The 16,066-nt window shown below is 35.3% G+C and overlaps 3 protein-coding genes across 10 annotated transcripts in view; 2 read left to right on the top strand and 1 right to left on the bottom strand.

Moving 5' to 3' along the window:
* The window catches only part of LOC129742680 (mucin-19), a 652,529-nt gene that overhangs the window by 596,981 nt on the left and 39,482 nt on the right, over nucleotides 1-16,066 (bottom strand). The gene's annotated exons all lie outside the window — the stretch shown is intronic.
* Nucleotides 4,327-5,251, top strand: LOC129742698 (trypsin 3A1-like). The gene is made up of 2 exons (XM_055734639.1): nucleotides 4,327-4,452; nucleotides 4,512-5,251. Exons 1-2 carry the CDS (start codon nucleotides 4,398-4,400, stop codon nucleotides 5,216-5,218), a joined length of 762 nt encoding a protein of 253 aa, XP_055590614.1. The 5' UTR covers nucleotides 4,327-4,397; the 3' UTR covers nucleotides 5,219-5,251.
* Nucleotides 13,853-14,837, top strand: LOC129742699 (trypsin 3A1-like). Its single transcript, XM_055734640.1, has 2 exons — nucleotides 13,853-13,950; nucleotides 14,033-14,837. Exons 1-2 carry the CDS (start codon nucleotides 13,896-13,898, stop codon nucleotides 14,737-14,739), a joined length of 762 nt encoding a protein of 253 aa, XP_055590615.1. The 5' UTR covers nucleotides 13,853-13,895; the 3' UTR covers nucleotides 14,740-14,837.

Here is a 16,066-nt window from a genome sequence, read left to right on the forward strand (position 1 = left end):
AGTGAGATAGGAAGAGGAGACGGGAGCCTCGTACATTTTTGATGCATATTCATAGAATTAGCCATACCCAACTTTTATAGGAAAGGGTTTTCGGGATGGAGAATGTTTCTATGCTTTTTCGGGTACCCTCCAGTAGGAGAAGCGGGGGATCACATAAATTGTTTGCATAACTCGATAACATTTTGAGTAAATGAAGTCAAATTTGTCATAGAAAAGAATATGGAAATAAGAATTTAAGACTCCTCCTTTTTCAGTGGGGGGCTTGAAAAGGGAGAGGGGTGCAATAGACTGCCCCAAATTTGTATGGGAAATTCAAAACCCGTAAAATGTTATGCGCTGCTGGCTAAAATTGATCCTAGGCCTAGTGCAAGATCTCATGCCAAATTTGGGCCAGATCGCATTGGCCATGAGATCTTGCACCAGGCCTAGGATTAATTTTAGCCTGCAGCACATAACTTTTTCAAAAGTCGGGTTATTTGGGGCACTCTAGGGTGCACCCATACTTTTTTTTAATAACTCGAGAAATGATCGAGCATGTTTTGAAAAGAAGAGATTGAGGTACAAGAATCGTTTTTTGATTATTAAACAGGCAGACTCTCATAATTTTATTTTAAATGACTTGGAAAGTGATCAAGCAAATTGATCCTAATTGCTTGTGAGAGGAATTTTATACAAGTAGAACGTTTATTGCGACAGAATTTAGGAACTTATGAATACATAAATACAAGATTTTGATTTTAGATACAAAATAATGATTGGAAAACAAACTGCCAAGATAAAATCTTTGAACCGCAATAGCTTTTTCGTTTAAAGTCCAATTGCGTTGCAGCCTTCCGGTGAAATATTTATCTTATTAAAGGGTTTCAGAAAACTATTCATAACAAGCAGTCGGTTAGTGAAGACAAAACTTAATAATGAAAAACTAGTATTTTTTGCTTCTCCCAAGCAAAATACCTTATAAGCCCATTCACACTTGAGATTCAAGCAACCCCTTCCCGTGGTCAGATCTTTTTGAAATTTGCCATGTGACCTTTTGGTAAACTAATAAGCAATTATAGCTTGGAGCGAGTGAGATTTGTCATGTTTAGTTCTTCATATACTCAGATTAGTACACTGCGATTCGTAAAATCATTCAAAAATTCAAAATCTACTGTTGAAAAAAGTAACAATAACTCCATCAATTTTCCATCGACTTTGATAAATAATCACTTAAAATCTTTGTTTTGAATTAAAATTGAATTTTTGAAATGTAACCAGTCTAAAACTGTCGATGAAAGAAAAATTACAATTTTTATCATTTTTTCTATCATAAATTCACTAATATCAACAATACCGTTGATCATACGCAAAAAAAAAAAATCAAATTAGTGTTTTGCAGTCTGAGATATTAGAATAAGGTTACCAGAATTTTTTCAATACGTATCCGGGCCGGACAAACCGGGAAGTTTTTATATAAAAACCTGGCAAAATCCGGACATTCGATTTCAAATTGACGATCATAAATCCGGGCAATATCCGGGCAAATTTTGTGAAAACTCAGAAATTCCTCAACAAGAATCAAGAAAAAATTTAAAAGAATTTTTTTTTCATCAAAATTCATAGATAGATTTTGAACCGTATTTGAGGCTTCCAAAAAATCTTTCATGATTTTTTTTTAAACTTGCTCAAAAAATTTCGTTTTGGAGGTGTTAGTTGTTGCTTTTTTTTTTGTTTGATTATAAAGTGAATAAATCCGGGCAAAATCCGGGCATTTTTAATGAAATCCGGGCAACCGGGTCGGGCGGACTGTTCTTATATTTAGTATTAAATATTCGGGCAAACCCGAATAAATCCGGGCAATCTGGCAACCTTATATTAGAACCTTATAAAAGTACTTTTTTTTCAAAATTTTATATTTGGAGCACAACTCAGAAACTGTTTTACTGAGATTTTTTTTGAATTTCATTTTCGGATTCAGCACCCGATTTTACATTAAAAACATTTGTCGGTCAATCAAGTTCATGATTTTTTTTTTAAATTTTGTAAACTAGTGTTATTAACCACAACACAGAGCGCTGATGTGGTCTAGTGGATAGGCTGGCGCGAGTCTGGTAACCTGGTTAATATAATTTTTTTTTTACCAAATTATCTTGAAATTTTTGAGAAACTCTTTAAAATAACTTCCCCAGTTTAAATGTGTTTGTGAGATTTCTGCTATTTTTTTCAAGTTTCGTTACAGCATAACGTGATTTTCTGAAAAAAACAAAATGAGTTCCTCCTGATGCAAATTCGAACATCATCAAATCTGAATTAATGTATAATAATTCATTTTATAAGATAGATGTTAGCTCAAATCTTAGTTTTTGAGGTGTCTGGTTTCAACGTATGAATTCACATCAGAACTAAAAAGTCGCAGCGTTTGGTTTTTTTTAATTTTCACTTAATTTTTCATTCAGACTTCTAAGGTCTATTTTAACTACCAAGACTTAACGTATCAATACTTTACAGTTGTGGAAAGTTTATTTAATTAATTTCTTTTTACATTCACTGCAGTGCACTAGATGCGTGAGCTAAGAAATAGATTATGGTTCGAGAAATTTTTCTATGGCGATTTTTCTATGTGCTTAAATGTACGCGCTGAGTTGAAAAATCCATTTTTTAAGATTTTTTAATGAATAGAATATGCAGACATTTTCCCGCTCTTGCTTCACAATCCTGAAATAAGCGACTATGGATAACTTCAGAGAAAAAGTTTCATCATCATGAAATGAAGGAATTTTAGGATTTGATAGGTTTATGTATGAGTATATGTAATAATCCATAAATAATTTTCCCGGTTTTGATTTGGAATTCCAGGTATTTTCCCGGTTTTCCCGGTTTTTTTCCCGGTTCGCTGGCCACCCTGATGCAACACTGAAGAGCTATGGATGCAACGTTTAAAAATTGATATATTTTTATTATACCTTAATAGTAGAAGGTGAGTTATTCGATATTCGTTCGTTGGTTGAATACAGCTATTAAGTTCAGCTCTTATTTTAAGGCTTTCAATTGCTAATAATTCTCGATAAGTTTTTCTACGTGTGAGTTATGTAGTTAGCAATTCTTACTGGACAGACCACTTTTTTATTTGGTGATAGCAGGAAAAGTGAATCGATATTTTTCTGGTATCTTGGATAATGGAGCCCGGATAAATCGTCTGGATAGTTGTTTTTTTTTGTATGCTATCTCAGTACCTATGCACTTTGACAGGACTCACATTTTTCATCTCTGCTACCACCCCATCATACTTTGGGTGATGTTTCGACTACCGACGACTTCTCTCTTCATCATCGTTCTTCTTGCACTAGGTTAGTTTTGATTGAATACAATGAAATGGTGGTGGGTGAGTGAGGATTCAGATCCATGGTCGGTAGTAGATAACGACGATATGCGGAGCTCGCTCGGTTAGAATTGGGTCAGGATCACATATTTATACATAAAACACGCGCCAGCCGATTCTGACAGCAGTTTGGCTGGGCAGACGACACCTTGTGCTGTGGTATATATCTATGTTTCTATCTATGAAAGAATAAACTGCAACAACGAAGCCATGCCTTTGGATGGAAAATTTGTAACGAATCGGGAGCATATTGCCGCAAACAAAATCCCAATATATACTACTAGGGGGTTGGGGTTGGTACTAACTAGTCGCTCACAGAATGTAGTATGTATAAACTGCGCTGCACGCCAACAGGATGCAGCTTGAAAATGACTGAGGGATAGAGTAAGGAGAGTGCATCCTTCAGATGATGCACCTCTAGTACATAGTTTCGAAGCAGCTTACAACCATAAATGCAGCTAACTGAGAACGGCAACAATGCTCTTCTGTTGGATATGGGTGTTCAGGGTTTCTATACACCAAATTTCGGTGACATAAAGGTTTGACCTGAGCAATGTAAAACTTCATAATATTTTTTCGGTTAACTTTAAAAACTCTACTAAGAAAGGTCAAGGTAAGTTAAGCAGGACGAAAAACCTTACTACAAAAGTAAAACGTCAATAGGAATTCCCTATTAGGAAACCAATTAATAAGATAATGCATGTTATCAATTGAACGGTTGATTGAAAATGCTCAAATCAGTTGAAGGACCACCTACTACAATCAATCTAACATACACGTGCTCAAGAGACTAAACCTACATAAAGCTCTTGAACTTCGCAAAGTGGATTCCCATGTGCGCCACAGGTTAACGCAAGGTGAAGGATTTTCCAGTTGTTCTAATCTGGAACTCTCAAGAGGTCGGTTGGAAAACACCACTCTTCGAGAGATAAAACTTACTATAAAAGAACCGTGAAGGCTAAACTCTTCCTCTACAAACTCACGAGTCTTCCAGTGGTTAACTTAGTAGGAAGGAAGATTCGTATCGCGGTGATCCATCATGACCAAGCTTCTGTTTCTGGCCCTGTGCGCCGTCTTCCTGGCGGTAGCGAATGGTAAGTTCTTAACTTAAAACAATTCTCTATATTGAGTTGACATTTTTTTCTTCCATCAGCACGCTACGTGAGCAAAAGCAAAATCGTCGGAGGATTCCAGATCGAAATTGCCGAGGTGCCGTACCAGGTGTCGTTGCAGAAGAACGGTCGCCACAACTGCGGAGGATCGATCATCGCTGATCGGTGGGTTCTGACGGCGGCTCATTGCGTTACCAATCGGGATGCCAGTCTGTACACCGTTCGAGTTGGATCCACCGATCGGACCGATGGCGGAGAACTGATCCAGGTTGAAGAAGTTATCCCCCACGAAAGCTACAACGATGCCACGGCTGACTTCGATTTCGCCCTGCTACTGTTGAGTGAAGCCATCGGATACAACGATACTGTCCAGGCGATCGAACTAGCTGCCGTCGATGAGGTCATTGAAGATGGAACCATGTCGATCGTTTCCGGTTGGGGAGCTACCCACAATCCCGAAGAAGACAACCAGCAGCTGCGAGCTACAAACGTTCCGACCGTTAACCAGCAGGAATGCGTCGAAGCGTACTCGAAAATTGGACCGGTAACGGAACAGATGATCTGCGCCGGATACAAGGCAGGAGGTCAGGATTCGTGCCAGGGAGATTCCGGTGGCCCACTGGCCATCGATGGGCGTCTGGTGGGAGTTGTGTCCTGGGGTCAAGGTTGTGCTGAACCCGACCTGCCGGGAGTGTATGCCCGGGTTTCGGCCGTCCGTGAATGGATCCAAGAAGTGGCTGAAGTGTAAGGTGATGGGTAGGAAATAAATTGGATGAAATGATATACCGTCTTTGTTTTGCACGATGTTGATAATATGAGAATTATAGTTCCAATTATCCTACAACACAGATTGCACACTTCTCAAATCAGTAGATTAGATGAAACACTAAAAACATGCAGATTTTTTGATGACATATTATTTTCGATATTTCGTAGAAAATCCGTAGAAAAAGCTAAAAGCAAACTTTACATGGCAACCTACCTCATCTCCTGGGTTTGATTAGTTTATTCTGTTTACTACTACTGAAGCATTGAACTTTATCATCACTTCTGTATGTACCACATTGCTCATCGCTGAGATAAAACGCCATCGAGAGAAGACAACGCTGTCGCTTGTCGTTCAAGGGCGTTCCTGTGATATATGGGAAAAGACACGTCGAAACTGGTGCCAAGCAATTTGAAATTGCTTATTTGATATCGAATTAGATTAAAGTCGAATTTGAGCAAGATATCTCAAAAATAGTTGTTAAAAAGTACGATGATTTTTAACATTCTGTGCTTAAACCTTAAGCATGCCATACTTTCAACCACACGGTTGGGCAAATCAGGACAATTCTAAGAAAAAAATTGTTAAAAAGGGAAATCTGAACAAAATTAAGAACAAAAAATACAATAGAAAAGCGAAAGAAAATAACTTGAATTTGACTGTTTTCATTGAATCGCAGGAGCATTATTAAAATCGTATCTACGGATTAAAAACAAAATATATATTCATTTTGTATTGTATAAAAATCGTTTTTGAGCACAATATCTGGAAATTTTCAAAGAAAAACCAGAATTTTTTATTTGATTTAGCAAATTATTTGAATAAAATCGGGCAAATCCGGGAAGTTTTGATCAACATCTGGGTATACCAGCCAGATTTGACTTATCTTGAATTCTTTATTGAATCTATAAGCTAGCCTAGATATTTCAAGGAAATCTAAAATAAACTATAATTTAAGCTTGCCAGATTGCCCGGTTTTATCCGGGTTTGCCCGGATATTTGATGCAAAATTTCGAGAAAGTCCGGTCCGGCCCGGTTGCCCGGATATCGTGAAAAAAGTCCGGATATTGCCCGGATTTTTTCACAATTTTCACAAAGAAACCAAAAAAAAAATCAAAGTTTTTGAGTAAGTTTCAGTAAAATCAATTAACGGTATGGAAATTTTCAACGGTTGTTTCAAATAAATTCGCTGATTTACTTCTATAAACCTTTAAATAGATAAGTGTTCCAAAAAGTTTTTGGAAGTCTGCAAAATAATTAAATATTAATTTCATTTTTTTTGCATTTTTCTGTGCTTTTATATATAATAACACCTAAATTTTGCCCGGTTTTTTCCCGGTTATGGGATTTGAAAAATTGAAATCCATGCCCGGATTTTGCCACATTTATTTGAAAAAAAAAAATGCCCGGAATTGCTAGGCCCGGATGGGAGTGGAAAAAATTCTGGCAACCTTACTATAATCAAAGTATAAAGCGATATTTGTCAGCATTCTCCTGTACGATCTACAGTGAAAAATACTCGGATACACCTAAGATGCTTAACTGAAACCGTAAGTTTTTTATGTTTGTGTAGCTTTTTCAACATTACTTTTGGCTGTTCTATAAATTATCCAAATTCATTTGGAAAATTTGACAATAATGTTATTGTTTAAAATTGAAAAATAAATAATCAGCCTATTCGGCCGAATACTTGGCTCAACTATTCGGTGAGCCGAATATTCGGCTTAACGGTTTTTTGGCGGTATTCTTCGCCGAATATTCGGCCAACCGAATATTCGGTACATCTTTAGTTGATATAAAGTCGCGAAAGACACAAATATGTTAAAATGTTAAGCTTCCACAGGTTTCTGGCGTGAGATTCACAAAATTTATTGTTTTGAAAAGTTTGTAACTTGACTCAAATATGATTTTTAGGAATATATTCACCTACAATCATTTCTTTTAAAGTTATTCTAAGTCTAAGAAGACAAATCAGTTAAAAAACTTTGTAAAAAAGATTGTAAGTCAGTTATTAAGAGCTAGGAAACTTGTACTTGAAAAAGCTGAAGTTAGAATCTTTATGTTGCACTACACCACTGCAAAAAATTACAATTTGCATCCATAAGTTTTTTTTATGTCTTTTGGATCACAAAGAATCAGGAAAAAAAATTGAGATGATATGGTTGATTCCTGAATGAGCGCAACGCGAGTCAATTTTATATGGAAATTTGTATGGAAGGTTAAATTTTTGTGAATTAAATCATCCATAAAATCCAAATGAGCTAGAAATGAAGTTTGTCTTTAATTATTGGTTTTGCCTATTTTTAAGCTTCATTTTTTGGTAACATGAGAAGAAGCTAAGTCTTTCATGAAAAAAAGTTATAGCCATTTCAAAATAAAAAAAAATGAATTAAATGAAAATTATTTAAGAATGGAAGGTTTTGCTGGCAAAAATTTCAAGATATGTTTTTGTCGAAGTTTAGGTTAAGGCAACCAAAAACGCAAAAATTTAAAAACTATATTTTGAAAAAAAAATTCGAAAATCTTTTCTGGGATAAAAGTTAGGTTAAAGGTTTGTTTACAAGAAATATATTGGAAGAATCAAGGAATATTCAAAATCCAAATATATATTTTTTAAAACTTTCAGTACATCTCTAGCGATTTTTGAATGAAAATTTTTGTTACCCCATACAAATTTTCATACAAAATTAAAATGCCTTGCGCTTATTCAGGACTGAATGAATCGCTACCAAAAATTTTACTGCTATTTGTGGCAATAAAAACAACCATAAAAAGTTATGAGAGGTGTAAAAATGTAAAAATTTGAAGTTTTCATACAAAGCTTGCAGCGACCTAATGTTGCACATATGGAAATATTTTATTTTAAATTTTCAAAGATCATGGCACAAAAAATGTAAAAAAGTGGTGTAAAAAACTTAATGAATCTGGCGGTTGATGTTCCATTCACAGTTGAAATTGTTTTTAAAGTGAATGAGATTGTAATTTGTGACATTTTGGCATCTTTAGATATATTAAACACGAAACACAGAATTTTTGACGACTATTCAAAGTAGCAGTTTTTTTACTTTTTATCAATCTGCATTTTCTGAGACTATTCTAGTAACTAAATTCGACTTTGCGCTGGATTTTTAGTATGTTAACACAATGTTATTGCAACTAATCTATGTGCATAAGAAATACCTTTTCATAACGGTTCTAGTGATGTCATTACATTGGCGGTGCTATGCTTGACAAAAATGTGATTAATGTTTTTCTAAAAGTAAATCCAGAAATTTTGTCAAAATACGTTAACTTTCTAATTTACTCTTCCAAAATTTTTCTACTGTGACTGCAGGGCTGGTAGCGGTTTGACAATGAAATAGTAAGGACTTTAGTGACCAAAATTTGAAAAAAAGTGACCAAATAGTGACTCCGGGGGGGTTTTCAAAATTCAAATTTAGATAAAATTAATAACAATACCAAAAATAAACAATTGAAAAGGAAAGGGTTTTCTTAAACCATATGTCACTCATGTTCAACACAAAAACTAAAAAAATGACTGATAAACAAAATTTGGAAATTTAAAATTAAAAAATATCTGAATTCTAAAATAAATGTCAAATCTTGTACAAAACTTAGCATGAATAGATGTTAGGAAAATCATAATAATTGTTAATTTTTATTCATCTAAATTTGGAATTCTTTTCCTCATTTTTAACTGGAAGTTTAGTGAGAAATTCCGCTGTAGTTTTTAATTTGAACAAAAAATATTTAATTACGATTTAAAATGTAAATTACCGATTACTGAATAAGAAATGAATTTTGAACAGAATTTATTCAATGTTTGATGTTTTAATTTAATTTGATAAAAAGAAGAATATATTTATAATTATTTTAAAAGTGCCAGTTATAGAAGCCAGACATAAAACCTTTAATAAAGTAAAATCCTCCATGTTCAACTACACTGACAAAGAAATGTTAGAAAATGAGTAATTATGTGAATGATAAAAACTGATAAAAAATAAAAAATAATTTATGAAATGAATTTGCGGCTTTATCGGTGAGGGTTAAAGAGTTGAAATGAAAGACGGATAGAAGAAAAATAATGATTTCAAAACTTTTGTTATTAATATTCAAAGCACAAATCAAATACAAAGTTAGTTAACACTGCGTATTAAAATTTATTTTTAAAGTTGCTACTTAGAACAATTTTTCAAACTTTTTAGATAATTTTAAAAATCATGATCGATCCAAAAAACATGATTTCATATAAAAAATATTAATAAGAAGTGTTTAAATTTTTAATCGCAGGTTTTTAAGCTTTTAATTACAAGCTCTGAGTATTTTGTTTCTTTTGATTAAAATATTGGGTCCTGAAAGAACAGAAGGTTGAAATTATGTTTTATTATTAAAAATTTGGAGTTAAAGGCTTATGGTTGAAGAACACGAAAATTCAGAATTTAAAAACAAGGAAACAATTGTTCAAAATATGTCTTAAAAATTTAAAAAGTTTGATTGAAAAAAATCCGGCAAGTTGATTAGAAAATTGAAAAAAAAACGTACAATAAAATTCGGTAAATTTATTTGAAAATTGAAAAAACAATATGAAAATAAAAAATATCAGTTTTTAAAAACATTCCAGGAAGAGTTTTTTCAATAAGCATGTTTCACCATAACCATTTTGGTGCTTATTTTTTTAATTATTGATTTGGTAAATAGTGTCCTCAACTAGAAATTTCGTCAAATTCGGCCGAACACATTTAGTTTTGGTGATAAAGAGTTTATTACTAGTAAAATTGATAGATAACTGATTATGGAAAAATGTCATTACAAGTATTTTTGACATCACAGCAGAAAGTGTAAAAAAACTTGATTCTATTTAAAGCTCATTAATTCATATAAAACTTTTATTTCTAAATAATATGTTTTTGATTTGAGTTTTTGTAAAAAGAAAGTGCAGAAACTTCTCTAAAGATTTTAAATTATTTTCAAAGTCGTTTCAATAACAAACCCACCGTACGAGGAAAGGTGTGCTCTGATATGTCCAACCTCACTCGAAAAGCGGCGCGTCGAACTGCAGCAAGGTTTTATATTCGACACATTGACCAACCGTATTGACTGTGCTTACATTCTACAACGTGTTAACATTTATGTACCAACGAGAACACTTCGACAACGTCAGTTTATTTCAATTCCTCACCACCGTACTGCCTATGGCCAAAACCACCCTATTGACAAGTGTTGTGAACTTTTTAATTAAGTGTTTAATTTGTTTAATTTTAATATGTGCAAACGTCGTTTTAAAATAGGCTTAAGAAGAATTTCCTAGTTTTTAAGTCATCAGTCTGTACGGTAATTAAACCAAAGACGAAATAAATAATTATAAATATAAAAGCTGATAGAAATATTGCATACATACCTATTTAGATTCGGGGAACTCAAATTAGTTGAAATTACCGTTTAAATTCATTGCACCTAAAAAAAATGTAATTTTTGTGGCCTTGTGTAAATTTTTACAACCCTTTTTTTAAGTATTTAGAAGAACAAAAAACACGAAATAAAATTGAGTCTGAAATTGTTTTTTAAAGAATATTTCATATCATCATAACATTTGTTATGACATAAGAGATTTTTTTTCATAAAAAAAATGGTTCGTTTCAATCTCAATCTTAGTTACACTTCTTAATAAAAACCCATTCTAACTAAAGGCGAGATAGGGTTTTTGTATATCAAGTTTTGAGTTCCAATACAAAAGGTTGATTGAACTAAAAACTAGAATCTACAATCAAAGTTAGTTTCAATTCACTGTCTGATCAAGTAATTTACCGTTACTACCGTCAATATTAACACGCGCAATTTAAATTACTTTTTCATTGGTTTATTATCGGTGAAAAAAGTGACTTTTGGTGATAAAAGTGACCATTTTTCGGAAAATAGTGACTTTAGTGACCAAATGATGAAAAAAGTGACTTTTTAGTGACTGACCCAAAAAAAGTGACCAAGTCACTAAAAAGTGACTCGCTACCAGCCCTGTGACTGGAAGAGTGGGTTAGCATGGGCCACTTTTTTTTCGCTTCTTAACATCTTTATTATGAAGTATAGAATGAAAAAATAAATGGTGAGGTTTTCTATATTTCTAACGTATCATTAGGCAATTTTTTAAATTTAATATACAATAGTTTCCCCGAGTTCTGACTGTTTGAAAATAAGTTTTTTTTTCTTGGATTTTGGAAAATGGTCGGGATACGTGGGCCACGAAATCCAAATTGGCCAAATAACATTCAAAGTTTAAGAGTTGAGCCAAAACTGTAATTTCATGACTCATTTAGTTATTCTAAAGGAATTTCGAATGAGGAAATAAAACAGAGGGTTGTGTATGATCGAATACTTTCAAAAACCTGCCTAGCTAACGTTTTGGCAAAATTCCTTCTATAACATTTACATATGTTCGTCTCTAATGCATTGAATAAAATTGACAGAATTTTTTTATAACTTGTCATTTGAGGAGGTGTTAGGAGTCATTTTACCCTCGGCGAATGTCGGTATGTTTAGTGCTAAACTCCTCACCTTCCTTGCCTTTATGGAATAAATCGTCTCCGCTTTAATTCAAAGTTGAATAGTCGATTTTCAGTTGTTTTGGGGAAGCTATTTCAAAACCCCTTATCTAGACAGATAGTCACAAAATGATGCACATGTAAACAATACTAGAGATGTACAGAATAGTTGTATTCGGTCAACGGCAAAAAAAAAATGAATTCCAGTGAATTCTGGGATAACACTTGCGAATTCATTCGAAAAACTCATTGTTTTGCACTATTTAACGTTCACCAAAATTCCATTCAAACTGTACCATTTCATTACAACGTCGAGATCATTCTGCAACATGATGCAGTCCTGCGGTGAGGTAATTTGTCGGAAAAGCTTTAGGTCGTCTGCGTAAAATAGTTTATGCGAAGTCAACATGTCACACAAACCATTAACTAACAGTATGAATATTAACGGTCCAAGATGACTGCCTTGGGGAACACCGGATGGTATCAAAAACTTCAAAAAGCAGAAAGAGTTTACTCTAACATGGGCCAAGCGGGAGTTCAAATACGAGGCAAGCCACTTTGTTATCCACACAGGAAGTCCAAGGTGTCCAAGCCCAAATCCAAATTTGTCTATTACCAGTATGTGAGGAACGCGGTGAAAAGCTTTCCAAGAATTCAATGAAAATTTGGGTGGATTTAGTCCATAGTGCATTGTTTACATCCTGCCAGTTTTAAAGTCCTGTGATCAAAACTTGCGGAAATGGAGTCGAAAGAACAGCTCGTCCGTGATAAAATCTTGCGCATTCATCACGAGAACAAGGATCTCTCGCATCGTTCCATCGCTAAAACGTTGGGAATCGCGAATTCCACGGTGTCGCGAGTGATTAAGCGGTTTGAGGAACGATTGACCACCGATAGGAAGCCCAGAAGTGAAGGAAAAAGTATTCCGTACAACACCAAAAATCACAACCGCGTAGTTAGGGCCTTCAACCGAAACCCGAACGCCTCCGTTCGGGATGTGGCTAAGAAGCTGCACCTAAGCCCAAGTTTTGTCAAGAAGGCCAAAATTAAGGCTGGGCTTCGAACGTTCAAGGTACAAAAGGCTCCTAATCGCAACGAAAAGCAGAACAAGTCCGCCAAAACCAGTGTCAGGAAGTTGTACATCAAACATGCTGATGAAAGTTGAATGCTGCATCATGGACGACAAAACATATATGAAGGCCGACTTCAAACAGATTTCCGGCAACCTGTTTTTCACGGCCAAGGATAAGTTCAGCGTTCTGGAACATGTCCGCACTCAGAAGATGTCCAAAATTGCGTATAAATTCTTGGTTTGGCAAGCCATCTGTATGTGCGGGAAGCGGAGTGCACCTTTCGTGACCCAGGGCACAATTAACGGACAGGTGTACATGAAAGAGCGCCTTCAGAAGCGGCTGCTTCCTCTCCTGAAGGCCTACAACGTCCCAACAATCTTCTAGCCGGATTTGAAGTCATGCCACTACTCCAAGGACTTGCTGAAGTGGTATGTAGACTATAAGGTCAATTTCGTGCCGAAAATGTTCAACCCTCCCAACACTCCGGAGCTCCGCCCATCGAGAAGTACTGGGCGATTATGAAGCAGCACCTTCTTAAACGACCTAAGGTAGTGAAGACAGTCGATGAACTGAAGAAAGTATGGGTTTACATGCAAAAAACGGTTGATTCTCAGGTTTTGCAGAATCTTATGGCCGTGGTTAAGGCCAAGGTGCGGGTATTTGCGTATGGACTGTACATAAAATGGTAAAATGAAGTTTAATAGTTATTTTTTAATCTCCAATTATTGCAATCAGTTATTGCACCATCCTGACCTACAGTCTGCATTTCGAAAGTGGAAACTTCAACGGGGGAAACCAATTATATAAAAAGAGAAAATTGTTCAAAAGATTAGAGCTCTTGAACTTTTCCAAGTGGATTTCTAGCTTCTTCTACTGCATGGGCTAAAATTAGGTTGAAGGATTTCCCAGGTGGTCTTATCTTACTCTTAAGAGTGGAAAACACCCGTCAAGAAATAAATCTTACTATAAAAATCCGTTGAAAGCTCAACTACTCCATTACATGCTAAAGTGTCTTCCGGCCGTAAACTTAGGAGTAAAGAAGAAAGTTACATTATGAACAAACTTCTGTTCCTAGTGCTGTGCGGCGTCTCCCTAGCGGTCACGAATGGTAAGTTGGACTCATTTTTAAATTTTTTTTTTTTCATTTTTTTAAATTTCATTTACATTTTTTACATTTTTATAATTTTCAGCACGCAATCTGAGGAAAATCGTGGGAGGATTCCAGATCGAAATAACCGAGGTGCCGTACCAGGTGTCATTGCAGGTTGAAGGTGATCATGACTGTGGAGGATCGATCATCGCTCCTCAGTGGGTTCTGACGGCTGCTCATTGTTTCGCCGGAAGTCAAGACCCCAGTATGTACACCGTTCGAGTTGGATCTACAAATCGAACAAGTGGTGGACAGCTCATCCCAGTGGAAAAGGTGATTCTACATGAACGCTATGACTCTAGCGTGCCTAACTACGACATTGCTCTGCTAAAGTTGGGTGAATCGATGGAATACAGCGATTCCGTCAAGGCGATCGAACTAGCTGCCGCGGATGAAGTGATCCAAGATGGATCCGAATCGATCGTTTCCGGCTGGGGAGACACCAAGAATGACGACGAGAACGATGAGCTGCTGCGGGCTATAAAAGTTCCGACTGTCAACCAGCAGGAGTGCATCGAGGCACTGGCAAAAGTTAACAAATTGGTAACGGAACAAATGATTTGCGCCGGATACAAAGCGGGAGGTAAAGACGCATGCCAGAGAGACTCCGGCGGCCCACTGGCCATCGAAGGACGTTTAGTGGGAGTTGTGTCCTGGGGTGAAGGTTGCGCCGAGCCCGAATTGCCGGGTGTGTACGCCAGAGTTTCGGCTGCTCGTGAATGGATCCGAGAAAAGACGCAGGTTTAGGGTCGAAGGATTTCAATAAATTTATTTAATCTTTTTATACATAACTTTTTTTTATTGGGGATAGCATTATTGATTCAGTGAAACAATATCATTTTAATAGGAAAAATACCCATCAAAGTTGAAATATATTTTTTTACATTTGCTTAGCTTAGTTTGATTGCTACTCATATCCGCCGTTAACCATTGAATCTGAAATACGTTTTTCAAATTTTCTATGGTTTTCTCGTTATTCAGCATGAAAGAAAAAAAATCCGAAAAAACATGCCTCACGAAAACTGCTGTAGTACATATGTTACACGTCCAAAAAAATATTTGCCTTATGCATATGAAAGCTGAAGTTAGTGCCTACATCATGAAGACAAGAAATATTTTTTTAAATTTTTTTTAATGAAATGGTCACAAAAAGTTCAAAAAAGTGGTCTAAAAAACCTACTTTTCATTCGATTGCTAGTAAATACTGTTTGAGCGATGGTAGAGTTTTATAAAAAATATGACAACAAACTTTATTAAAATTCTAACATTTTGGTGTCTTTATATTTTTGATGCAACAAAAATTGAAATTACTGGAATTTTTCAAAGTTTACTACTATGCGCATTTTTTTTACAAATTGAAATTTCATCTCTTTTTGTGGTCCACCGTCAGGTTGTACCCGGATTTTCAGTGCTTTCACTTTGTTTGGACCAATCAAAAATATATTCATTGGAATGCACATTTAATCTCCATTCTAGTGAGGTGCAACAAATCACGCTGTGAGATTTCACAAAAATATGAAAATTATAAACGTAAAATCATTCCTCAGTTTCTAAAACCACAAGCATCACGTCCAGCAAAACATGTTTGTTTGCTCTCCTAGTAGGTAAGGTGGGTGGTGATTTGGGAAGAGAGCCAAGCCGAGAGCCGAAATAATGCCGAAATCCAACCAAACACGCATCATTATTTCGGCTCTCGGCTTGACTCTCTTCCCAAATCACCACCCACCGTTCCTTACTAGGAGAGCAAACAAACATGTTTTGCTGGACGTGCAAAATGTTAGAATTTTAATAAAGTTTGTTGTCATATTTTTTTCTAAAACTCTACCATCGCTCAAACAGTATTTACTAGCAATCGAATGAAAAGTAGGTTTTTTAGACCACTTTTTTGAACTTTTTGTGACCATTTCATTAAAAAAAATTTAAAAAAATATTTCTTGTCTTCATGATGTAGGCACTAACTTCAGCTTTCATATGCATAAGGCAAATATTTTTTTGGACGTGTAACATATGAACCACAGCAGTTTTCGTGAGGCATGTTTTTTCGGATTTTTTTTCTTTCATGCTGAATAATGAG

This window comes from Uranotaenia lowii, chromosome 2 (genome assembly GCF_029784155.1).
Source record: "Uranotaenia lowii strain MFRU-FL chromosome 2, ASM2978415v1, whole genome shotgun sequence".
Taxonomy (NCBI): domain Eukaryota; kingdom Metazoa; phylum Arthropoda; class Insecta; order Diptera; family Culicidae; genus Uranotaenia; species Uranotaenia lowii.